Below are 27,534 nucleotides of genomic sequence, written 5' to 3'. Positions count from 1 at the left end.
ACTGCCAAGGAAATTGTAACCATTATCATTCACACACATAAAGTAACTTCCATACATCAGAGTAAAAAGAAAATGTATACAGCATAATATACTGTAATATAAACACACAAACAAAAAACAATGAAAATGATATGCAGCCTACAGTGCTGTAAATAAAGCTGGAGTTTCACAACTAACAGTTCTTCACTGGTCGCTGTCCTCACCCTCCCTCTCCTGGCCACCGTCCTCACCCTCCTGGCCATCCACACACTGCTGTCTGTCTGGCCACAGATTCTCGTCCACATCACAGCGTATATTCTCCCTTGCGATGCAACGAGGGAAGAAACGGCGTGCATCCCCTACACTGATCTCCTGTAATATCCTCACACGCAGCGTCCATTGCATGGAGCAGGGACCTCTGATCTTGAGCCCAATGCTCATACACTCTCCACCTCCAAGCGGAGAAATACTCCTCAATTAGGATTGAGGAAAGGAGAGTAAGGTGGTAGGAACACCATGTGAACAAGGCCCTGATGAGTGGGCCACGGTGGAAATTCACATTGTCCCATACAATGACATATAGTGGTAGGTGAGGCCCTACGAGACCTCTCTCATTTTCAGGGATCAAATCAAAATGAAGGCGGTCCAAGAAGATCAGGAGCTTCTGTGTATATGGGCCAAGACTGGGGATGTGAGTGGCCACACCATTCTCAGATATGGCAGCACACATAGTTATATTGCCCCCTCACTGGCCTGGGACATCCACCATGGCCTGGTGGCCAATAGGCCAATAATATTATATGGTATTATATATATATACAGTATATATACAGTATATATACAGTATATATATATATACACACACACATATGGTATTCATGGTATTATGTTCTTGACTAATTTTGACAATTGAACAGAATATTGTGCATGTGATGACTTATACAATGAAATGACGCTGACATGTTTTGGAGCGAACAACCATTAGACTGAGAATCAACAATCAGTTTAGATCAACAAGATCTATTCACTTGGAAATTGTGCTAAATGTAGGCTACCTGTACTTAATCATTTGCAAAGATGTACTGAGACATTGAGACATGTACTTAGACATTTGCAATTTGATAAAATGAATGAGAAATTCAATTCTGTTGTGAACAATTGCCAAGTGGTTTGGAGGTTTGTCCATGTTGTTTTGAGAATGTCATTTCTGTTTCAAGAAATGAGCCAAACCAATGGAGAAAAACTGTAAGACAGTGTCTTTGTTACAAACTGCTCCCCTTTACAGGGGCAATCCAGAATCATAATCTAAATAACAGGCAAAAGGTCAATCACATGGGTGAACAATCCAAATCAGCAACAGGGCAGAAAACACAGGCAAAAAGTGCCTTCAGACGAGGTTCATGTTTATAACAGTAATCTTGCAGGGTGGACTCATTTAAAGTAATGTAATCGTTTGGTTTTAGCCAGGTTTCTGTCAAACGCAGCACATCTAGATTATAGTCAGTAATCATATCATTAACAATACGTGTTTTTGAAGTAAGGGATCTAATATTCAGCAACCCAAGCTTAATCATTTGCTCATTTGTATTACATCTGTTTTTTATTTGTTGAACATCAATTAAATTTTTACCCTTAGACGGGTTTGAAAGTTTTTTGTATGTCCTGATGATATCTACATGAAAGAGGCTCTATGTGATGGGATGTATCTGACCTCAGTGACGTGAGACAGCTAGCAGACGGTCGGTTTAGCCAGTCTGTCTGCTTCCTGACCTGAGCCCCAAGTCATGTTTGAGCTCTAAGACTATGTGCCATATTACTAGAGAGAAGAGCAGCACCATCCCAGGAGGAATGAATACCACCTCTTTTCAACAGGTCAGGTCTGCCCCAAAAACTTTTTCAATTATCTATGAACCCTATATTATTTTGCGGACACCACTTAGACAACCAGCCATTGAGTGAGGACAATCTACTAAGTACTGCGAACAGAAAGGAGGGTGTTCACAGTGTATTGTAAGAAGGTTTCAGTGCACTGGAAGGAATTTGCGATTGAGACAGACAACTTCCTGATCAGTAGTGAACTAGGGAGCGGATTGAGACGCACCCATTGACAGTCTCACTCTAGATATGCCTAAATATATATTTTAGGGACCGTTCGGTATTTATGGAAGGGGCCACCGGAGGAAAATAGGGGAGGGTCATGTCTTTTTATTCTTTGTTGAGGGGAGGGTCACCCAACTTTTGTGAAAACAGCAACATTTCAAAGTGGCTTGTTTGGTGCATATTTTTTTTTACATGTAGCTCCATGTAGCTCTCGCGGTCTCTGCCCCCCGTCGCTATCAGATGCGTCTGACCCAACAAAAATCCAGTTTGGCGCTGTTTGACAGTGCGTGCGCACTTCAGTACGCGCTCAGAAAAAGTGCATCATGTCAGAACAGAACGCCAATGAAATGTTTACCCGGCAAAGCTTTAAAGCACGAGCAAATAATGAACATTTAGGATTGCGAATAAGTGCAGTGTCATGTGAGTGTAACTCTACCGCTGCATTAACATGTGATGTGAATGTACGTTGAGTTTTACGGTATTGGGATTGAGGCGCCAGAACTGCAGCTGATAGAATGTGCGCTGTAGCGCGATACTACCATATTTTAGTTTCCATTCTTATTTTGTTTTCACAATAATGTTAGTGAGTAAATCTACTGAAATTACCACCATAACAGTGGAGTGTGATGTGTAAGATGTAGGGCTACCACATCTTTAAATTACTATTAGTATTATTTGAAGTTAACATAAAAAATACGTAGACCTACACCAAAAAAAGTTGAGGATAAATTCGTTAAAATTGGGCAATTCCAGCGTTATGGACGTGACATTTGCAGTCAAAACTTGAAATATAAATTCTCAGAAAATGCATTTAATACCAATATATTGAAACGTCTGTTTATATCATACTCCCTTAATAAAGGAGTCAAGACATTAGAAAAATATCAGTCTACACATGCGTTTTATATTTAATATTATGGAAATACACATGTGACGTGACACAAAAAATCTTTAACTTTTAGGTGGCAAAATATTTTTTAGTAATTCTATGAATTACACTGCGCAAACCAAAAGTAGCCTAATATAGCCTTCCCACTGGATGAAGAAGGGTCGGCCTCCACAGAACATAAAATATTATTTTTATTTTATTTTAAAAAGATAAAAAACAATGCATTTATGAGGGAAAAAACAATGTTATGGACGTGACAGTTCTCCATTACGGACATTACCGTTCTGAGAGCGACTTTAAAACTTTCACAGAGACCTCAAACAGAAAGCACAAAGCCTTTCTTTAAAGTGAATTTCGTTTTTTTATTAATTGTATCTTAATTTTAATCAATGTTTCATCAACCAATTGCCTGGATTTAATAAATAAGAAGTAAATATAGATAATCATGACATGGAGGCGCCGGCGAGTGAACTGGACTCTCGTCTCATAAATGAACCGAATCTCAGCGTATAAGGTACTTGCCTCACAGACCTGATAAATATATAGAGAGCTTGAAATGTCTACTTTTAAACAGAACAATTCAAAACGAAGGAAAACAGACTGTTCTCTACTTATGTAATCCGTATGTAGGCTAATGTGCATTTCTTTCTGGCACGTTCACTAATGCGAAGATCGCGAGTCAGCATCGACAGCGGTCGACACAGAAAACACTTGTTTATTAATAAACAATTAAAATGTCTCCTTGCTATATTTGACATATTCATAATAATTACTTTTGCCGGTTCTTTGTGACAGCTTTTAGATGCTTTGTTGGCAGCTCCTGTTGAACGCGTCACACCGCATCAGCACCGAAAACAAGATTTTTTTCAAATCTAAAATCAAAAATCGTGATACGAACCGAATCGTAGGTTTGGTCTATCGTTACAGCCCTAGTAAGATGAGAAAGCAGGAGTTTATGGTTATAAAAAACAATGGCTATCTGAACATCTTTGCCAAACGCAAACCAGAAGTAGGCTAATCAATAAATTATCGGGGAGGGTCATGCCTTTTTTCACAATCATTTTGGAGGGTCATAGAAAAATGTATTGCTGGCGAAGGGAGGGTCATGTATTTTTTGACTACAGATCTCAAAACTCCTCCGGTAGCCCCTTAAATAAAAAACGAACAGTCCCTTATTAAACTTATTTTGTTTTACAGAATTAAATTCTCTTAAAATGTTTTTTTTGTTGTTGTTGTTTTTCACTTAATTCTTTATTAATTTCATTAAATCCAGAATATGCTTGAAAGCACAAATAAAATAAAACTATACATCCAGTCTGTCTTCAGGAACAAGCTGAATAAACATAGTTATTATGTTAAGACAGTGTCTTTGTTACGAACTGCTCCCCTTTACAGGGGCAATCCAGAATCATAATTTTAAATTACAGGCAAAAGGTCAATCACATGGGTGAACAATCCAAATGAGCAACAGGGCAGAAAACACAGGCAAAAAGTGTAATCCAGAAAGCGGGCAGCTAATCAGCCTTATTTTATTTTTATTTTTTTGTATCATATTAGGCCAGTGTACATTTTATGTAACTGACTTAGAAAAGTTATGAATAGTCTTAAAGAAAAAAATGTATGACTAACTTATAAGACTAGTTTCAGCGCAACCAGCCCCAGAAGCTTCAAAAGGTCATCAGAAACTCCACCCTCTTACAAAACCTTCCAAGAACTGACTGTCTTATGATGTGACTGTCTTAATATATCTACCTTTCATTTTTACTGAAAGCCAAAACGAGTCGTGAAGAACAGAGGAGGACACATTATATTAGGGTTTTTGTGTATTTCTGATTGAAACCAGATTAGAATTTGATTGTAATAGTTATTTACTCTTTAAACCAAAGTTCAGAAAGTAAAAGTCAATTGTAGATCATTGGATCTTTTACAAGACGAGGAAATGGATTCAAAATCTGTGGAAGAGCTTTCTTGTCCTGTTTGCTGTGAAATCTTCAAGACTCCTGTTCTTCTGTCCTGTAGTCACAGTATTTGTAAAGAGTGTCTAAAACAGTTCTGGAAAACTAAGAAAACTCAGGAGTGTCCTGTCTGCAGGAAAAGATCCTCAAAACGTCATCCTCCAGTTAATCTAGCGTTAAAAAACTTGTGTGATTCATTGATAAAGGAGAGAAATGAGAAACGTTCATCAGGATCTGAGGAGATCTGCAGTTTACACAGTGAGAAACTCAAACTCTTCTGTCAGGAGGACAAACAGCCTGTGTGTTTAGTGTGTATTAATTCACGAAAACATAACAATCACACATTCAGACCCATCAGTGAAGTGCTTTCATCTTACAAGGTAAGACAAATGTCTCTCATTTCATATGCTAAACACAGTGCTAAATACAGTGCAGTAAACATAGAAACAGTATTATTTGTGTATACAATACTTAAACTAAATCTCTCTGACTTACTACTGATATAAAATCCTGCACTAATCTTCAACTTCAGCTCTGATGTTCAAATCTTCTTAAAAGTAATAGCAAAAAATAGAAATGTCATGTTATTCATTTTTTTTTTTAATTAATAATATGTGATTTAAGACACTAATACTGTAACCTTTTCAACATATACATAATATAACAATAAAAACATCCAAACATACAATGTTTAAACTTCTTATAGCTGAATACGTTTCACAGATTTTCATCTTAACCTGTAGGAGGAATTGAATACAGCACTGACGTCCTTACAAGACAAGCTCAAACATGGAGAAGAAATGAAGAAAAAGTGTGATGAAACAATTGAACACATCAAGGTGAGGATATAAAGAGTTAAATACTCAACATTCACACACAGAGTTTATTATTGACATTAGTGGAGTGTGTGTTCATACAGCGCTGACTGAAGTGAATGTGATTTGATTTCAGTCTCAAGCTGAGCACACAGAGCGTCAGATTAAAGAAGAGTTTGAGAAGCTTCATCAGTTTCTCAGAGACGAAGAAGAAGCTACAATCACTGCACTGAGAGAGGAAGAGGAGCAGAAGAAGCAGAGGATGAAGGAGAAGCTGGAGGAGATGAACACACACATCTCAGCTCTTTCACACACAATCAGAGACATGGAGGAGATGATGAAAGACAATGACCTCTCGTTTATAAAGGTTACAAATCAATCTGGCTTCATTCTCTGTGCAGAAAACAACTTGTATAGAGAGACTCATTGACACTAAGAGTGTTTGATAAGATATTAAAATGTTTTCAAACTCTATATTTTCCAGAACTTTAAAGTCACGATGGAAAGGTAAGTGAGCTGCTCGTATCTCTTCTCTCAGTGGATCTGAACTCAAATTCACTGCAGTTCTGACTCCTGAATGTTCCTCAGAGTCCAGATCTCACAGCCGGATCCACGGATGAGTTCTGGAGCTTTGATTCATGTGTCGCGTTATCTGGGTAACCTGCCGTTCAGAGTCTGGAAGAAGATGCTGGAAACTGTCCAACACAGTGAGTCTCAGCAGATTTGACACCAGTGCAGAAGATAGTTCAGATATAAACACACAACATTAAAGGTGCTCTAAGTGATGTTGGGTGACCTCACTTCTTGTTGACGTTCGAAGTATTGTCAAACAAAACGGAGGCTAGCTAGACCCTCCCTCCTCCTCATCCGCGCACTAACCCCCCAAACCCCACCCCCAAATCATTCGTGTCAGTTATTGGCTGGAACAGTTTGTTATGTTTCGTTGTGCGGGTGAGCCCAGTTTGTTTTTGTTGCTGTTTGTGGAGCCTGTGGTGTCTAGAGAGACCGCGTTTTTTTACAGTGTGTTCAGGGGACAGGCAGCTAGCGGATGGTGAGGAGATGTTTGCTGTATGTGGCCAAAAATATTTTGGCCTAAAAAACACGTGACATCACTTAGAGCACCTTTAACATTTGAATATATTTTATTATCACTTCAATTTCTAAGTGAATCTGAACTGCATTTCAGAAAATCATCAGATCATACAGCAAACTCATAATGAAAAGTCTATTACTCATAGTTTATGCTTATGTATTATGATACAATCGTGTTTATTGAATACTGATTCTGACCATTCTGACAGTAACTGAGAGACAGAGGTGGAAAGTAACAAATTACAATTACTTGCGTTAAGTAGTTTTTTTGTGTACTTCTACTTTTGAAGTATTGTACTTCACTACATTTTAAATCATATCTGTTATTGAGTAAAAAAAAAAGTGATGCAGACCCAGCTGAAAGCGAGCCGTGGAATTCTTATGAAGCAAACCATTATGGAGCTTAAAATATGACAATATGATTTGGATTTGAATTTGAATTGTGTAAATTTGAATTATTTACAAGTGTAATCTAACAAAATTGAATTTTAGGTGGTAGTTTAAATAGTTCTGAATTAGATTTTTTTTTAAAACGAATATTGAACATTTGAAATTTAACAAATTGAAATGTTTTTATGGCTGAATTTTATAGACATGTATTTTCAAACAGCTAGTTTTTTTGTTCTGAATTCGTGCAAATATGTGCAAATATTCAGTTGGTTCAAGAGAATCCGTGTATCTTTCGTTCAGTCGTTTTTTTATTTAATATTAAGAGTAGAAAAATGAGAAAACAGCTTGAGTATTAGATTTCTAATATTCTAGTAATAATAGTCCGCTGCTGCAGTTGCACGGAGCTTACAAAACGCGTGTATTGCAAATAGGCTACATTTAATTTTCTCATCAAACAACTAGACTAACGAATGGCTCGGTACAACAGAAGAGCCTAGAAAGGGCCTTTTCTCTGTGTAGACCAGCAGTTGGTCTGAATTTGCTATAACCTATAGCCTATTTTCTGGACTGTATAGGCTAAGTCACGTTTTATCATGAAACACGCTGTGATTTATTCCAAAGTGACTCAGGCATATATAATGCATTTGACGTTAAATAATCTAAATGTTGACTTTCAAAAGTAGGCGCGCCAAGAAGGCTATTCTCTGTATTTTGGTTCATTTTTGGTGTGTGCCAGAAAGATCTAAAGAGACCGAGACATCATGTTGTTTTATTTATTTTTCAATGACATGATATTTTGTAGTCATTTTGAATGTACACAAATAAAAATATACATTTTACTGTTTCGAATGATGTCATATTATCTGTATGACTATAAATAACAGAGTATTAAGTTATTTCCCAGCAGTGGAACAAATCCAAGTGATGGCGCTCGCGCATCGCGCTCTCACACAACATAGTAGCCTATCAGTTCTGGCGTTGCTTCATATCGCAGACTGTTCATTATCAAAATGAAACACAGTCAACCAAACATATAAAAAGTTATTCTGCCTAATTTAATTGGTCTGTTGTACAATATAACGGGCAAGCTGTGCCGCACACAGTCCTACTTGTTATACCAAACATTTCCCTTGCTGTGAAGACGCTGATTTAGCCTATACGTGTATTTTGGGACTCGACTGAAGTATGAAGCCTTCTTTATATTAATAGTTAGCAACCCCATGTTACATTGCAAATATGAAAACTTTTGACTGAATGAGAGATGCGCGACCGTTTCGATTTAAATAAATTTGTTTAGGCTTGGCATTTAAAAAAGGCTAAATGTTGTTTGTAATAAAGGGCACAATATAGGCTATTTTTATAGTCTATGTAGCCTATATTATTTTATTATACATATACTACTTATTTTTCATTCTTGTTGTTTTCTGCATTCATTTGTCATACAGTAAGGGAAAGTAAAATAGGCAACACATAGCCTACATGTTAACAGTGTTTATCATGTAAATGTTGTAGGCTATTTTATTTACAGGTCTTTTACACTATTGCTGAATAGGCTTATATTAAAATGTTTTTTTTTTATTTTATGACGTGTTTCTCTCTCAACATGATCCAGTGTGACTTGCACTCATGTGCATGCGACTTATTTTCTGGCAAATACGGTCAGTTAAAAAATGTTGCTGTATCTATCTATAAATTACAGGAACGTCTGTCTGTCTGTCTGTATGTCTGTCTGTCTGTGTGTGTGTCTGTTAACCACATATCTCTCGAACCGTTAGTCCGATGGATTTCAAATTCGACAGGTGTCTTGCCACGGGCACGAGTAAGTGCAGTGCCAAGTTTGACGTTTTTTGGATGAGAAATGCTAAAGATATCGTTAAATATATCATTTTTAAAAGGTTGTGGTTTAAAAATAAACATTCTGACATTAGAGGGTTGTATCGGTCAAAGAAGCCCCAAGAAGGTTGTGGTTTAAAAATAAACATTCTGACATTAGAGGGTTGTATCAGTCAAAGAAGCCCCAAGAAGGTTGTGGTTTAAAAATAAACATTCTGACATAAACACTCTGTCAGCTACACTGTTTACTTCTGAATATTTTAGTTTGGTTCCTTCTGAATATTATAGTTTTCTTTACCAAGAAACCAACAATTACTAAAAACACACACAAAAACTGATTTTGTTTCTTTACCAAGAAACCAACAATTACTAAAAACACACACAAAAACTGATTTTGCACGGGCACTTTGCACTGCTCCCTGAATCGACGGATGTGGATGTAATTCATTGTGGATGTAATTCATATTCATTTGTGGATGTAAACTGAATCTATAAGTCAGCTATGCTGTTTACTTCTGTAATTTATAGATAGATTCTGGTGCGCTTAACATTATCGCTACTGTGTAATAGTAGCCTATGCTATTCACCAGCTAAACATATCCTATTCAATGCGTTCACATTCTCTTTCACAGGCATCATTTGTAGTTGCCTATTCACAAACTGTTTGCTCAAGCATAGCGTTTTCTCTGAGTTCACTGTATGCTTTCTACCATGCACAAATAAAATTGTCACTGAACTTTTGCTGTGTAATTGTAACAATGAGCACTCAAACACACCAAATCAACAATTACTAAAAACACACACAAAAACTGATTTTTCATGGGCATTTTGCACTAGTTATTACAAAATGCATAGAGTGGAGACCATTTGGGCAAAAAACAACAACAAAAAAACAAACATATTGTGTTCATTACCCCCACCCACATTTGGGCTTAATCACTGTTATTATTAGGAAATGTATTTAGGTGTAGACAAAATCAGTTATGTTTATTTATAAATATGAACGTACCTCGCATTTCCCGGACACTAGCCGTTAGTCTTAGCCTAGAAATCTAGACGCACCCTAGCGGCAGCAAAATGTATTTTGCAGCCAGGTGGGTCTAGCAACTCTCAATAGACCTTCTAGCTGCAAAAACCTAAATTGGGTCAGGCCAATCACGTCGTGTATAGAGTAGGGGGTGGCGGGCTTAACATATGACGACAGAGTTGCGACGGCTGCCACTTGAAAACAAAGAATGACGGCTGCGGATGGAGAACAACGGTCTTTCGAATCGGCTTTGGCCGCGACTCTGGAGGACTTGGATTTAAGTTTTTCTTTGAGAAAAGAGCAAAGAACGGCACTTAAGTCATTCTTAAAAAAAGGAAGATGTGTTCGTCATTTTGCCGGCCAGATATGGCAAAAGTTGAATCTATCAACTAAGCTCTGCTGTTGGGAAAACGCTCTGGTTGGTTGAAGCGCTGTCCTATTGCGTGCAGAGTGAATTTGAAAGACAGCCATTTATCCCGCCCCTCGGATTGAGCCGTGTCTATGGTGAGTTTCCAGACCTAACATCTTGATGTAGGTCTGGCTTGCCAGGCTACGTTAGTCTACTTCTTTGGCCTATTTTTTTTAGCTGGCCAGTTCTCAAAATCTGTGTGGAAAAGCTGCGGAGCGCGGAGAGAACGCACAATGGCTTTGCTTTGGAAGTTTTTTTTTTTTTTTTTTTGTGGAAGTTTAGTTGCCAGAGAAAATAACACACTGTTTTGTTTAACATCAATTGATACTCAATATTAATTAAATAAATTAATATAATGTCAGAGAATGCACAAAGGTCATCCTTTTGAGATGTAAATTATAATACATTTTAATAAAACACACAAGGCCTACATCATAAAACTCAGAAGATTATGTATTTGAATATATTATATTATAATACAAATAAAAAGGCGTCATACTTCAGTCGAGTCCCAAAATACATGTATAGGCTAAATCAGCGTCTTCACAGCAAGGGAAATGTTTGGAATAACAAGTAGGACTGTGTGCGGCGCAGCTTGCCCTTTATATTGTACAGCAGACCAATTAAATTAGGCAGAAAAACTTTTTATATGTTTGGTTGACTGTGTTTCATTTTGATAATGAACAGACTGTATGAACAGTCGATATGAAGCAACGCCAGAACTGATAGCCTACTATGTTGTGTGAGAGCGCGATGCGCGAGCGCCATCACTTGGATTTGTTCCACTGCTGGGAAATAACTTAATATTCTGTTATTTATAGTCATACAGATAATATGACATCATTCGAAACAGTAAAATGTATATTTTTATTTGTGTACATTCAAAGTGACTACAAAATATCATGTCATTGAAAAATAAATAAAACAACATGATGCGCTGCTTTAGCGCGTCTCGGTCTCTTTAGATCTTTCTGGCGCACACCAAAAATGAACCAAAATACAGAGAATAGCCTTCTTGGCGCGCCTACTTTTGAAAATCAACATTTAGATTATTTAACGTTAAATGCATTATATATGCCTGAGTCACTTTGGAATAAATCACAGCGTGTTTCATGATAAAACGTGACTTAGCCTATACAGTCCAGAAAATAGGCTATAGGTTATAGCAAATTCAGACCAACTGCTGGTCTACACAGAGAAAAAGCCCTTTCTAGGCTCTTCTGTTGTACCGAGCCATTTGTTAGTCTAGTTGTTTGATAAGAAAATTAAATGTAGCCTATAGTTGCAATACACGCGTTTTGTAAGGTCCTGCAACTGCAGCAGCGGACTATTATTACTAGAATATTAGAAATCTAATACTCAAGCTGTTTTCTCATTTTTCTACTCTTAATATTAAATAAAAAAACGACTGAACGAAAGATACACGGATTCTCTTGAACCACCACCGCGTTTGCGGCAGAAAACTGCAGTGCAGCCAAAATGCTCTGTTCGACTTATCTGAGATCCTCTACACTTCCCTGTGGATGACCTGTGACCTACTTTCTGTAAGATCTGAATTTTTGAACTTGAATTTTTGAGATTGAATTTTAGAAAACTGAATTTGAAGTTCCGAATTTCTTCATCTTGAAAACTTGAATCTGTATTTTTTTAAACTGAATATTTGCAGTATACGAATTCAGAACAAAAAAACTAGCTGTTTGAAAATACATGTCTATAAAATTCAGCCATAAAAACATTTCAATTTGTTAAATTTCAAATGTTCAATATTCGTTAAAAATAAATCAAATTCAGAACTATTTAAACTACCACCTAAAATTCAATTTTGTTAGATTTCACTTGTAAATAATTCAGATTTACACAATTCAAATTCAAATCATATTGTCATATTTTAAGCTCCATAAACCATGGCCAGAATGGAAATAATTTGGATGTAGAAAATACGCATGGTTGTCCTCGGGGATAGATATCCAATTTGCAAAAAATGTGGACACAAAAAGAGTTAACAAAGAACACAATCGCTCTGTGCAGATAAAGGGATGTGGGTCATTCCTGGGATTCGGTAATATTTCAGTCCCCCAGACTTTTAAAGTGGCGGTTCACCAAAATTAAATATTAAATGCTTTCAACAATATTTTGAAAAAAATATTGCATTTATTTTATTTTTTTTTCATAAAATGATGTCTTATTTCTATTGTAAACTAAGCATTTTGTCAGGTTCATTATCTGGGACTTCACTGAATTTGTACTTAGAAAATATTAAACAAAATGCACACAGTGTCAAATTTTGTTGTCAGTGTTATAAGTATTTATTTGTATTACTTTCTTGTGAATTTTTTATTTATTTTAATATTTTAATATTTATTTTTTATATTTTATATTTGATAAAAAACAGACTATAAAGTGATGTCCCTCAGTCTGAACTCAACCCCGTCACGCCAACTATTCTCCACCTATAATAATTTAGACTCCACCCATATGTGACATAACTGACCAGAAATTACATCATTCAGGTCTTTTTAACAGTGTTGCATAAGATGGTAAGTATCATACTTTTTATTATGCCTATTATAGTCAAGGGAGGGCTCTGTCAACCTTAACAACTCAACCCCATCACATAAAAATTAAGATGGAAAATTATTATTTTTCTGAATTTTATTTTAATCCATAAGTATATACAATGTACTTGTTTCATTGCTGCCATGTATGGTCTCCTACACTACAAGACGAGCAGTAGCCATTTTGTGCAGAAAAACCTCAACCTCAACAGTTTTTCACTTAATTTATGGATCATTAAAAAAATAAATAAAAAAAAAATAAAAAAAAAAATATATATATATATATATATATATATATATATATATATATATATATATATATATATATATATATAAAATAGTCATGTTTCATTAAAGATATACTTACCAAATTCATGGAAACTCATAATTCTGTTATAAACAGAGTATTTGATGTAATGTGTCCACTTAAACACTGACAAGCTTCTTATCTCAGAAATGGCCATCACATCAGCAGCAGAAAGACAGTGTTATATATGCAGATAATGTTGATCCACAAAGAAGGGCACGATATGAGAAAAAATAATATATATATATATATATATATATATATATATATATATATATATATATATATATATATATATATATATAAAATTGAAGACAATGCCTCCCTTCAAAACGGTTACAGTCTTCAACCCCGTCACACTATTCTCAACCTTGTCACATTAATATTTTTGGTTTAAAATGTGCCTAATGATGTGGGCTATTTAGAAAATGATTTATATGTAGTAAAAAAAAAAATCCAAGTTGAAATATGACGGAATCCCAGTAATGACCCATGTCCCGTTTATAACTTAAGGCTGAATGATTTCCGTGATTCAGAGGGAATTCCAGAATCCAGGCATGAAAATGGCATTTCTGTCAGGACCACTACCGTCAAATACGATTGACAATTAGCATACAGTTTGGATTGGCGGTATGGTTCCGTTCTAGGCGAGAACTCCCTGCGCATCCATGCAGCCTAGCATGGATAAGAGCAGGGAGAGCAGCAATAACCCCCCTTGCAGGCTTGTGCACAATTCAGAATTGAATTGAGAATGACTCCTTAATTCCAATTCAATTTCTTGAATTTGAATTGAATTTGAATTGATGTCAAAAACAGGATCTAGAATTACAATTACAATTAATTTGAATTAAAGGAAGCAGAATTGCAATTCAATAAAAATTCAAAGAAATTCACATACATATTTTAAGTGAAGTGTTTAACAATGAAGCTTTACAGTATATGTCAGATATGATTGCATTATAAATGATATTAGTTTGAACTACTTGTACAGATTACATTAAAAGGATATGTTTTCCCCCAGCAATGAATGTTAAAAGCACTAGTCACAGAACAAATAATTAAGTTTGATTTATTGTAATTGTAATTTTGTGGAACATGATGGAACATGACTCCATGTTTCCCAAAAGCATCGTAGCTTAAGTAGCACTTGAAAATCTTCGTAGAACTACGAGTGCTCTGGAGTAATCGTACATCCCCAAGTGCATCGTAAGAAGACAGATTTATGAGGACACCTGCAGGACAACCGGCAGATTACACCTTTAACTTTATTCAAATGTATGTGATTATAATATAAGGTTTTGATTGTACTTTATTGTACACTTTATTACTCTTTTTTGTTGTTGGTTAAATTAATGTATAAATTAAATAATTAAAAAGGTCAGAAAACAAAACAAAAAAATTGAAATAATTTAATCTAATAATTTTAATCAAAATTAAATGAATGAACAACAAAATAAATTAAAGAAATCCTTTAAATCTGTTAAAAATTGCATCTTTGTTTCGCTCTATCTCCTCTAAAAGGACATTCATTTCATCTTTTTGAAAGGTATCTTTTCGTGTGTTTTTTTTTTTTTTTTTTTTTAGCCATTTTGTCAGTGCCTCCGTCTGTAGGTGCTTTATATAGACTTGTCTTGATTGCTAATCCACAACAGATGACAATTATTAGGTTAAATGTTCAGAATACGATTCCATATAAGGTTATGTTTCAGCTAATCACGAATGGACAGCGATTCTTAAGTAGCACGTAGAGCGCGTTCTCGCGCGTTCATGTTAAGTGCCTTTTTGGGAAACGCTCGTGGAATTGCTGCGAGCGTTCGTAACTTTGCACGTAGAAAGCGCTCTTAAGAGCTAAGATACATCGTTATCGGGAAACCCGGCCCAGAACGGTGCAGACTCAATGAAAAAACATTTGAGGAGCTATTGAGAATTAGATGCAACAGTGTTGCTCAGTAATTTTTTGCATTGGAATAAATGATAACTGAATTTACAACAACTTTGTGTTTGTGTGATTACTTTGAAATGAAAATTACATTGGAACAAAACTAATTAAACAACATTGAGGGGGTAATTTATTTCAAGAATTTTATCAATATCTATTTTAGAACAAAATGTATGCAGGGTTGAGGAGTAAATAGTTATGTGAAATGAAATTTCTGTTATTAAATTACAAAATTAATGTAATTGTATTTAGTTGTATTACTGAGGTAAAATGTTTAATTCAGTTAGTTACTAATCAACTTAAAACGAAATTGCTTTGCATTGATAAAGTTATCCAAATAAAGTAATCCAAACCACATTTATAATGGGTAACTAATAACAGTAAGCAATAACATTTCCAAAGTAACCTTCCTAACACTGAATGCATGCGAGACTCAACACATTCTTTATGTTGTGTGACTGTGTGGAATTTATTTGAATTGCCATGAATTTAATTCCACTTCCTGTCATTCCAATTCAAATTCAATTCAACGTCCTGTGAGGCGGAGTAAATTCAATTCAAATTCCAATTCATGAATTGAATGGAGGCCAATTCTGAAATTCAGAATTTTGCACAAGCCTGCCCCCTTGGGGTAAACAGAACAGAACCAACATGAAAGTTTGCAATATATTTAATTCAAGATTTTAAAGTACAACATATTTCGAGAATTTATTCTGATTCAAGGGGAATCAGAATGCCAAATCCTGACTGGACAGGAGGAGCTGGGGATGGGGGAGGATAATTAGCTCCTGAGAAACGCGATAGCTACTGATAATAATGAAGAAGCTTATATATGTATACAGTGATAGGCGTCGTATTCCTATAGGTAGACATGGATCAGCTGAGGGTCAGCTGATGCGAGCTTGACTAACGTGACCTGCCAGAATTAACGCTACGCTTGATTTCTGTCAGGACTACTAACGTCAAATACGATTGACAATTAGCATACAGTTTGGATTGGCGCTATGGTTCCGTTCTGGGCGAGAACTCCCTGCGCATCCATGCAGCCTAGCATGGATAAGAGCAGGGAGAGCAGCAATAACCCCCCAAAACAAAACCATATGCCAATATCCCCCAAAACCAACTGACAGCGCAATCTGGATGCTTTTGTAGTTACCTGAGTGAGCCAAGGCAACACGCATGTTGCCAATACCTGAAAAGCTTGAGCAACAGCATGCTACCAACAATACCAGAAAGCCTTAAGCAACAAGTATGTATGCAACAAGTATATATATGTGTGTGTGTATATATGAAGAGTTCAGATGCAAAAGCCTCTAAATGCCATCTGAAATTTTCTTCTAGAATGATCATTTTTATGAAGCTTGTATATTTAAGTTAGCTATAGGTGACACACCTGAATGAATGGCTCATTAAGTATGCAGGGACATTGTCTCATCAGGTGTGAACTACTAAATATGCATGATGCTGTTGGAGCGTTTACGCCCCATCCGCATATTGGCTTTCCAAACTAAAAGTGTTTCACAAAACTTAAATCAATGTATCGTTTTATGTGAATGATTAGGCAGGATGATTTTCACATCATTTTGAAGAAAAAACTCTATATTTAGTATGTGTTTTGTGGCCTTATTTCAGAAACTTTAATTTTTAGTTTTTTCGATAACCATGCATAAACATTATTCTCTCAAAAATGAAAACGTACTCGGTTACTAACGTAACCTCGGTTCTCTCTAGAGAGAGTAGGGGAAAATCCTTTTCCACGAGAATACTGAAGCCAAAAAATTATCCTTAATTTTGCATTAATGTAAAACGCGTTGCTGCAGCATACAGGCATAGGCGAGACAGCTCGCGCGCCTATTGGCTGATCTGCTGGCAACTGCTTGAGCCTATCGAGCGAGACCTAGAGTGACGTCATACCCAATGAGGGCGCTTTGCGTCACGTCCAGCCGAAACGGGCGTGGCTTAGGTCTATAAATGTCGCTCGCGGGCTCATATCTCTGATTTTTCATAGTGAAGCAACCAGAGCGCGTGCACACACGGCAGGATACGCAGTACTCGTTCCTCTCTCTAGAGAGAACCGAGGTTACGTTAGTAACCGAGTACGTTCTCTTACGAGAGATTCTCTCGTACTGCGTAGAATACGCTAGGGGAACCTAATGTAAAACGCCGTGTGTGCTGGGATCTGACACCATAGACTCAAGGGGCGACAGCCCGGAGTTCATATAGTGCACAATCACCCAGGGGACTCACAGGGAATCCTGGAAGAAGAGGGGTTCAGCCACTATCTTCCTCATATAGCTGCTTAGAGCAGCACTGCTATTCACAATAGCCGTATAACTCAGGACTGACAGTGTCAGTTTAAGAGATTTGGCCGTACTAGACCGACAGTAGCCTGGCTTGTAGTGCGGGAACCTCTAGGTTGTAAAACCTTATAAATGTAGACGGAGATGCCCAGCCTGCCGCCATACAGATATCTTGCAAGGCAATCCCACTTGACCAGGCCCACGATGAAGCCATGCTTCTCGTGGAGTGCGCCCTGACACCCAATGGGCATTGCATGCCCTTGGTTGTGTAAGCTAGCGCTAGCGCGTCCACTATCCATCTGGATAGGCTCTGTTTCGAAGCGGCTAGTCCCTTAGAACGCCCGCTGAATGAAACAAAGAGCTGCTCCGTCTGTCTGAAGGCAGACGAGCGAGACACATAAGCTCTTAATGCCCTGACTGGGCAGAGGAAGCTTTCGTCCTCATTTCCTTCAGTGACCGGTAGGGCAGACAGGGAAATGACCTGCGCCCTAAACGGTGTATTGAGGGATTTTGGAACATAACCGTGCTTAGGTTTGAGTATAACCCTAGAGTCATTAGGCCCAAATTCCATGCACGTCGCGCTCACTGAGAGCGCGTGTAAGTCCCCTATGCGCTTCACAGAAGCGAGAGCCAGAAGAAACGCCGTCTTGAACGACAGGTGTTTAAGATCAATCTTCTGCAAGGGCTCAAAAGGATGACCTTTCATGGCTTTCAGTACCGTAGAAAGGTCCCATATAGGGACTGTGGGAGGTCTGGGAGGATTCAGTCTCTTAGCTCCTCTAAGGAAGCGGATGACTAAATCGTTCCTTCCTATAGACTGGCCAAGCGTTGTCGTAGAGAACACTGCTATGGCCGCTACATAGACTTTGAGCGTGGAAGGGGACCTGCCCTTATCCAGCAGCTCCTGTAGGAAGGAGAGAACCTCCGTCACTCTGCAATTTAGGGGTGACAAGCCACGAGCTGTGCACCAGCCAGAAAACACCGACCATTTGGAGGCGTAGAGGCGTCGCGTAGACGGAGCTCTGGCCTGCATGATCGTGTTTAACACTCCCTGTGGGAGGTCAGCGGGTACCCATTGATGGTCCACACATGAAGGAACCACAGCTCCGGGTGAGGATGCCAGATCGAGCCGTTGGCTTGGGAAAGGAGATCCTTCCTCAGAGGCACTGGCCATGGGGCGGTGCTTGCTAACCGCATCACAACTGGGAACCAAGGTTGGCTCGTCCAGAGCGACGCTACAAGCAGCACTGAACATCCTTCTTCCCTGATCCGTTCCACCACCTTGGTCAGGAGGGAGACAGGGGGAAAAGCGTAGAGAGGACGGCGAGGCCACATGTGGGTCAGCGCGTCCTTGCTTTTCGAGAAAAATTCTGGACAGTGAGCGTTTTCCTGAGACGCGAACAGGTCTAGAGGCACTCTCTCTCTGAGCCAGAACTGCAGTGGGCGCATGCGCAGCAGGCCCAACTGGAGAACTGATGATGCTGAGGCCATCAGACCTAGCATCCTTTGAAATTTCTTGAGAGGGACTACAGCGCCGCAGCGAAACGAGCCGACTGCACGCTGAATGTCCAGTGTGCGCTGAGATGACAGGCGTGCTGTCATTGACAGCGAGTCCAGTTCTATTCCCAGAAAAGATATAATCTGTCTGGGGAATAGCGAACTCTTTACCCAGTTTACTGTGAGACCGAGATTCTCGAGGTGATCGAGTAAAATGGTTCTGTGCTCCACGATCTCTGAGTGAGATTGGGCTAGAATCAGCCAAACGTCCAAATAGTTCAACACTCGTATGCCCCGGAGTCTGAGGGGTACGAGCGCTGCGTCCATGCACTTCGTAAATGTACGGGGTGCCAGGGACAAGCCGAAAGGCAGGACTGTGTACTGATATGCCTGGCCCTCAAAGTCGAATCTCAAAAATCGCCTGTGACGTGACGCTATCTGTATTTGAAAATACGCGTCCCTTAGATCTATTGACACAAACCAGTCCCCTTGGCGAACATGTGCGAGGATTTTTCTGGTCGTGAGCATCCTGAACTGACGCTTCATAAGCGCTCTGTTCAGCTGCCGCAGATCTAGTATGGGTCTGAGACCCCCGTCTTTCTTGGGTACCAGGAAGTATCTGCTGTAAAGCCCCCCTTCGCTTTGAGCTTGAGATAAGGGTTCTATAGCCCCTTTGCTCAGTAGTTTCAGAATTTCGGCTCGAAGTAGATGTGCTACTTTCGATTCTACCGTGGTCTCGACGCGCGCCGTGTGGCGGTGAGGGTGTCGGCGAAACTGTAGCGAATAGCCTTCTTTTATGATGTTCAGCACCCATTTCGAAACCCCGGGAAGCTTTTCGGTACTTCGAGTCCTCAGAGTCGCTATGGGCAATAGCTCGCAGTGAGGGCAGCCGCCGTCAGCGAGCGCAAGAGCTGCGTGTTCTTCACCCAGGCAGGAAACGCAAACCACGTGGCAGTCCCCGTCGCTGAGTGTGGCTCTGCACGAGCCGCAGGAAGGCATCTTAAAAAAGACGCAAGCTCTTTCAGTCAGTGTGTGTCGCGCCGGCGAGCACACACACAGTGCAGAGAAAAGGATATAGGCGCTGGATAGTGCAGCAGGAAGGCGATGAAGGCGGCGCGGCCAGCAGCTTCTCGACTCGTCCCGCTGAGATGCTTCTTCAACAGCGCGGCTTCTTCTCGGATCCAGCGATGTGAGTTGCTTCGCTGAAGGATTAAAAATCAGAGATATGAGCCTGCGAGCGACATTTATAGACCTAAGCCACGCCCGTTTCGGCGGGACGTGACGCAGAGGGCGCGAAGTGCCCTCATTGGGTATGACGTCACTCTAGGTCTCGCTCGATAGGCTCAAGCAGTTGCCAGCAGATCAGCCAATAGGCGCGCGAGCTGTCTCGCCTATGCCTGTATGCTGCAGCAACGCGTTTTACATTAATGCAAAATTAAGGATAATTTTTTGGCTTCAGTATTCTCGTGGAAAAGGATTTTCCCCTAGCGTATTCTACGCAGTACGAGAGAATCTCTCGTAAGAGAACATGTACATACATGTGGCTCACATATTATGGTAGTCCTGTTTGTGCTATATAGAGTGAATTTACACCTTTGCCATTAATATGTTTATAAGCAACTGAAAAAAGCACAAATGTCAGGGCATGTCAGAACATCTCAAGGACCCCAAAAACACCCCAGACCCCAGAGGGTTAATAATTGTATGGGATCTATTGGGGGAAGCTTACACCCCTAGTGGCAGCAAAATCTGATACAACAAGCATGTTGTATAATCGCGGAACTATTGCTAAACTAGTGTAATTTGGCAGGGGAAGCATACACCCCAAGCAATAGCTCCGACTAGCGGCAAGAAAACTGATACAACAAGCATTTTGTATAAATCACAGAACTATAGCTATAACTAGTGTAGTTTGGCAGGGGAAGCATACACCCTACATCAATAGCTCCAACTAGCGGCAAGAAAACTGATACAACTAGCATGTTTGTATAACCATAGGACTAGTATTAAAACTAGTGTAGTCCGGTCGGAGAAGCAACCCTCTAGCTCTGAGTCAGATGCAGTGCGCAGCTAAGCAATGAAATACAGTGTGCTTCCTCATTCATTAACATGATTTCTGCTCCCGTCCTACGGATTCCATCGGCTGTGGAGGTGAAGATGACGACTCCCATGACTGCTCCCATCCTACGAATTAGCTCCTGAGAAACGCGATAGCTGCTGATAATACTGAAGAAGCTTATATATGTATACGTTGATAGGCGTCATATTCCTATAGGTAGATGTGGATCAGCTGAGAGTCAGCTGATGCGAGCTTGACTAACGTGACCTGCCAGAGCTAACGCTTCGCTTGATTTACATAACGCAGATGTCACATAAAACATGCAAACTGATGGATGGATGAATAAAATCAAGTAGAGCTGTGCAATAAATCCAATGTCTGTGAATATTAAAGCGCAAAAAGACTGCTATGTAAATATATAATCTGCTTGTTCTGCATGTCTCTGTGTGAATAAGAAGTGCCGCTTCGTCTACTACTCAAGCACTCGACGCGCTCATGGTGTTTTCAGTGTCTCATAAACAATATGAGGACATTAATACATGAACATTTCCAGAGTTGCTCTGAGAGAACGGCTAATGAGCATTTTCACCATTTTATTGAGAAAAAAAAAAAAACACTCTGAAACACGTCTTCACCACAACCCATCAAAAAAAGTTTAACTAGGAGAAATTATGACAGAAATATATTACTATTGTAGGCCTACAATAGAACATACTTCTCATTATAATAACAACAACAATAAAAATACTAATAATACATAATTTAATTTAAAACATTTAAACAAATAATATATTTTTTTGTCCATGGTTTAATTTAGTAAATCTGTTTTGCAGAACTTCCCCAAAAAAATAAAAGGATAAAAGTTAAAATTTTCATTTGATTACCACTGTTTTGATAATATATTTGTACTAAATCATAAAAAGAAACATTTATTTTCTGAATAAAATAAATTTGATAGGACTCTATTATTCTTAAACATTTTAATTAATTATTAATGTTAAAAATAAGTTGTTAATCTAATTCATTATCAATTATTGAATTACGTTGATTAGACATGTTTTATTGGAATTTTAATAAACAAAACAAATGGTTTCAAGTTTGTTATAATAAAAGCATTTGTCCAACCAAAAAAAATGTTTCATTCATTTTTATTTTCATTTTTTTTATGTAAAAGGGACAACACACATTAATCAACATGAGTAAAAAGTCCAACATGTAAATGTGCCAGATTTAGCCATACAGGTGTAACGGTCACCAGCTGGAGTGCCCTTGATAGCCACCAGAGGGCACTCCACACCAGAATCTTACGTTCACTCACAGACTACATCTCCCATCATTCTCTGCCTGGACTCATCAGCACTCATTATCACAATCACCTGTATCTCATTATCTTGTTTAGTTCACTCCATATAGCCTGGTTTACCCCTTCACTCACGGCGAAGTTTTGTTTAAGTGTTACACTGCATCTCTGAGCGTTTTCCTTGGTTTCATGTATTTTGGTTTTTGGATTTCTTGCCCTGTTCCCTGGATTACTCTTTTGCCTCTGGTCCCTGCCTGTTTCGTTTGTTTCTTTGTTTGGACTGCCTATCTGTGTATGACCCTTGCCTGTACACTGGATTACACCTCTGGATTGCCCTCAAATAAAGCTGCGTTTGGATCCTCAACCTTCGTGTCTCGGAGCAGTTCGTGGCAGAAAACTTTGCCGCACCAAGATTCAGCAGCGATCGCCATCATGAATCCAGCAGTCAAGCTTATGCGTCTCCGTCAAGGAGATCAACCCATTGAGGACTATGTGATTGACTTTTTGGAGCTGGCTCACCTGACCTACATGGAAGAGGTATGCTTAATGATATTTTTTCGGGGAGGATTATCTGAGCCGCTCGGTTCAAGCATGCCTCTGCACAATCCTCATGGGACTCTTGGACAGTATATTAACTTGGCTCTGCAATTGAGCGGCTCAACTTTTTCTGTGAGTCTGGCGTCTGCCGGGTCTAAGTCACTTCATGTCAGTCCTGCCGAGCCAGAGCTTCACGTCAGTCCTGCCGAGCCAGAGCTTCACGTCACTTCTGCCGATCCAGAGGCTGTTCACGTCACTTCTGCCGATCCAGAGGCTGTTCACGTCACATGTGCCGATCCAGAGACTGTTCACGTCACTTCTGCCGATCCAGAGACTGTTCACGTCACATGTGCCGATCCAGAGACTGTTCACGTCACATGTGCCGATCAAGAGACTGTTCATGTCATGCCTACCGAGCCAGTGTCTCCGGACAAGTTGGCCGCCTCCGAGCCAGTGTCTCCGGACAAGATGGCTGCCGCCGAGCCAGTGTCTCAGGACAAGATGGTCTCCGCCGAACCTGTGTCTCAGGACAAGCTGGTCTCCGCCGAACCAGTGTCTCCGTACAAGATGGCCGCCGCCGAGCCAGTGTCTCCGGACAAGATGGCCGCCGCCGAGCCAGTGTCTCAGGACAAGATGGTCTCCGCCGAACCTGTGTCTCAGGACAAGATGGTCTCCGCCGAACCAGTGTCTCCGGACAAGATGGCCGCTGTCGAGCCAGTGTCTCAGGACAAGATGGTCTCCGCCGAGCCAGTGACTCAGGACAAGATGGTCGCCGCCGAGCCAGTGACTCAGGACAAGATGGTTTCCGCTGAGCCAGTGTCTTCGGACAAGATGGCCGCTGTCGAGCCAGTGTCTCAGGACAAGATGGTCTCCGCCGAGCCAGTGACTCAGGACAAGATGGTCGCCGCCGAGCCAGTGACTCAGGACAAGATGGTTTCCACTGACCCAGTGTCTTCGGACAAGATGGCCGTCACTGAGCCAGTGTCTCCAGACGAGATGACCGCCGCCACGTCGCCTGAGCCCTCAGCAGAGATGGCCGCAGACACAGTGTCTGTTCCTGAGCCTGAGCCTGTGTCTGTTCCTGTTCCTGTTCTTGTGTCTGTTCCTGAGCCTGAGCCTGAGCCTGTGTCTGTTCCTGTTCCTGAGCCGCTGTCTGTTCCTGTTCCTGTTCCTGAGCCGGTGTCTGTTCCTGTGCCATGGTCACCTGCACAGCCTGCTCCGCCCTGGTCGCCTGCACAGCCTGCTCCGCCCTGGTCGCCTGCACAGCCTGCTCCGCCCTGGTCGCCTGCACAGCCTGCTCCGCCCTGGTCGCCTGCACAGCCTGATCCGCCCTGGTCGCCTGCACAGCCTGATCCGCCCTGGTCGCCTGCACAGCCTGATCCGCCCTGGTCGCCTGCACAGCCTGATCCGCCCTGGTCGCCTGCACAGCCTGATCCGCCCTGGTCGCCTGCACAGCCTGATCCGCCCTGGTTGCCTGCACAGCCTGATCCACGCTTGTCTCCCATCTTGCCGCAGTCTCCAGGTCCTCTTCTACTTCACGGGCCTGGCCCTCCATCCCGCCCCCTGGGTCCTCCTCTGCTCCACCACCCTCATGGACTGTTTCTGAGCGTCTGGAATCCGCTCCTTAAAGGGGGGGCTATGTAACGGTCACCAGCTGGAGTGCCCTTGAGAGCCACCAGAGGGCACTCCACACCAGAATCTTACGTTCACTCACAGACTACATCTCCCATCATTCTCTGCCTGGACTCATCAGCACTCATCACAATCACCTGTATCTCATTATCTTGTTTAGTTCACTCCATATAGCCTGGTTCACCCCTTCACTCACGGCGGAGTTTTGTTTAAGTGTTACACTGCATCTCTGAGCGTTTTCCTTGGTTTCATGTATTTTGGTTTTTGGATTTCTTGCCCTGTTCCCTGGATTACTCTTTTGCCTCTGGTCCCTGCCTGTTTTGTTTGTTTCTTTGTTTGGACTGCCTATCTGTGTATGACCCTTGCCTGTACACTGGATTACACTTCTGGATTGCCCTCAAATAAAGCTGCATTTGGATCCTCAACCTTCGTGTCTCGGAGCAGTTCGTAACAACAGGCTAATTTTCATCCGCAGGTTGATGGTTAAGAGAAAACAATAAATACATATCAATAAGAAAGCCTTAGATATAGATAAGTAAGAATAACATAACCACTATTCCCGATCAGGACAACTGGCAGGTTGATGGCAAATAATAATAAAAAATAAAAAAACATAACACAGGTATCACACACAGTAGACACGGGTAAAAGTGTATAGACACACATTTGAATGCATCAACAACACATAAGCACACACAGAGACACCACTATAGTCATGAATGCAAACACATTATTCTGTATTATGGCAGCATATTTGATTTGACAATAACCAATGTTTTATGGATTTGGAGAATGATTTGATAGATGTTGATGTTCCTTAGAGCTACTGCAATAAAGTAGATTTAATAAAGTAGAATAAAGTAGATTTAGCATTTAACTGTCATTACTGATGATAATAATAATAAACATAATGTAATAATGCTGTTTATATATTTAATAATTGATTAATACCGGAGATTTTCTGAGACGTTGTCATACTGTGAAAATCTCATCCTGTTACAACCCTACACAGGAGAGTTGTAAAAAAAACCACCACACCCCCGCTGTAAAAAAGTAACTCAGTAACTTTTACTCTGAATAAATTGTAAATGAGCTACTTTTTGCGTTTACTTGAGTAGATTTTTAGACCAGTAATTTTACTTGTACTTGAGTAAAATTTCATTGAAGTCAGTGCTTGAAGTGGGGGGAAAAAGGTGCCGGTACTCTCTTGCCTTACTCTCACCGCCTTCACCCAGGGCCGGATTAACAATTTCCTGTGCCCCGTACAACCAGACTCAAGCCCCCCCCCCGTAGTTAGGGGGGTTCGGGGGCATGCTCCCCCGAGAAAATTTGGATTTCTCTGATCTACATATGTGCAATTTAGGACTTTTGAAGGCCAAAAAATTATAAGAAATAGGCTATCTTTAAAACCTTGTCATTAGATTATTTGTCAATACCTGCTCTCTCCTCATCTTCATATTTCTTTTTCTCTCAGTCTTCTTATCCTGGACTATTTCTTCCCCTCCTAAAGCTGAACTTAGTCTTTTCATTTTCGTCTGTGTCAATGACGAAAGTAAACATAGGCTCAACAGATATTTATACGTTTTATGAATCATTTTCTTAGACAAGTTAATTCACTCAAGGCTACCAGGAAAGCTGTAGCCTAAGTCAGTATTGCCATTAGGAACCTTCTGCAAGCTTTGGAATTTGAAAACGTCTGTTTTTAAATGTTAAAGGTAATTTTAAATAATACAAATTATATATAATGTCATATTCTGTGTTAATTTTGACCACGAACCACGCGCTGTCACTTTAATTCAGCGCGTGCAGCACAGCGAAAATAGACTCGGTGTGGAAACGATCGTTGGACTGCTGTATATGCACTGCTCCTGGAACGCATTACCGGACCGCATCCGCGTGCAGTGTGGAAGCTCTAACCTGTTAATATGGGTGCGAAAAAAAAAAAAGCACCGCATACGCATTGCAAACGGAGTATATATGGGAAATGGGCGTGACACTGACGCTTTTTTTGTCAGTGGTAGAGTACCGGCTACATGCGAGAAGTAGCGGTACGCAAGAAAACGTGCAGGTACGCTTTGGAGTAAAATGCAGAAGTGCCGGTACTGCGTACCGGTGAGTACCGCCCCACTTCGAGCACTGATTGAAGTAGTAGTACTTTTACTTGAGTAGAATATTTTATTACTCTTTTCACCTCTGCTGAGAGACCACTGTTATGATAGCATAATTTATGATCTCTTTCAACAAAGTCTTTGTGTTTTACATTTACATTTAAATACATCATATTTCATCCTGTAATCTGATTCTCTTTGCAGCTCCGTTGACTCTGGATCCAAACACAGCAGCTCCTCGTCTAACACTCTCTGCTGATCTGACCAGTGTGTCGTTCAGTGATGGAGATAAAACACTTCCTGATAATCCAGAGAGGTTTGACTGGTATGCATGTGTCCTGGGATCTGAGGGCTTTAACTCAGGAACACACTGCTGGGATGTGGAAGTTGGAGACAATACAAGCTGGATTCTTGGAATAACAACAGCATCAAACCAAAGGAAGGGAGAGGTTTTCTTTAACTCTAATGTCTGGTATGTCCAGTACTGGAACAGCAAATACAGCTCAGAATCCCCAGAGCAACCCGAGACTTTCTTTACTGTTAAGCAGAAGCTTCAGCGTGTGAGAGTTCAGCTGGACTATGACAGAGGAACAGTGTCATTCTCTGATCCTGTAACTAAAGACTGTCTGTGCACATTCAGGACATCCTTCACAGAGACTGTCTTTCCATTCTTATTAAATGGCTGCACAACTTCTCCTCTGAAGTTCTTACCAGTTAAACTGTTTATTACAGCAGAAAATCACAGTTTAATCTGATTCTGCTTCTAGATTAATACAGTTTTGCAAATCATGCTTCAATAATAACAATAATA

At 40.1% G+C, this 27,534-nt stretch overlaps 1 protein-coding gene across 1 annotated transcript; it reads left to right on the top strand.

Moving 5' to 3' along the window:
* Positions 1-613: 613 nt before the first annotated feature.
* On the top strand, positions 614-27,478 carry LOC311095376 (nuclear factor 7, brain-like; the record flags this gene model as incomplete). Its single annotated transcript, XM_084133867.1, has 7 exons — positions 614-670; positions 5,130-5,303; positions 5,667-5,762; positions 5,875-6,054; positions 6,223-6,245; positions 6,327-6,445; positions 26,928-27,478. The coding sequence occupies 7 exons, from the start codon at positions 614-616 to the stop codon at positions 27,476-27,478; spliced, it is 1,200 nt and encodes a 399-aa protein (XP_083989993.1).
* Between the last annotated feature and the right edge of the window lie 56 nt (positions 27,479-27,534).

This window comes from Abramis brama, assembly GCF_963993115.1.
Source record: "Abramis brama genome assembly, chromosome: 13".
NCBI lineage: Eukaryota > Metazoa > Chordata > Actinopteri > Cypriniformes > Leuciscidae > Abramis > Abramis brama.
This window is presented reverse-complemented; position numbering and strand designations above follow the sequence as displayed.